We start from the raw sequence: 334 nt of genomic DNA on the forward strand, positions 1-334 counted from the left end.
GATATTACAATATTCTTCTATTCGCATAAGGAAGAATTCCAAATAACTTCATTTTCATTTACGTTATCACTTTTGAGAAAACCCTCGTACGAGAGAGAAAAAAATATCACTATATTTTCCTAATCGCATAAGAAAGAATCGAAGATAACCCACAGATCTGAATCCCAAAATAAGTTTTTTTTTTAATTTTCATCTTCACTTTTCACTTTCTTTATCATCTTTCTTTATTCCAAGTTCGGCTGGGCTTCCGCGCAAGTCTCTCATCTCGCTCTCATCCCGGACTTGACGGACTCGAAGGCCGAAAGAGAGGAACTGAACTTAATCAGGTAAGCCT

The 334-nt window shown here is 36.5% G+C and overlaps 1 protein-coding gene across 1 annotated transcript in view; it reads left to right on the top strand.

The window, feature by feature from the left end:
- LOC119588689 (major facilitator superfamily domain-containing protein 12-like) overlaps window positions 1-334 on the top strand; it is a 36240-nt gene that overhangs the window by 19534 nt on the left and 16372 nt on the right. The window contains 1 exon segment of the mRNA XM_037937325.1: window positions 235-326. Within this exon segment, the coding sequence (XP_037793253.1) occupies window positions 235-326 (92 nt within the window).

This window comes from Penaeus monodon, chromosome 24 (genome assembly GCF_015228065.2).
Source record: "Penaeus monodon isolate SGIC_2016 chromosome 24, NSTDA_Pmon_1, whole genome shotgun sequence".
Lineage (NCBI taxonomy): Eukaryota > Metazoa > Arthropoda > Malacostraca > Decapoda > Penaeidae > Penaeus > Penaeus monodon.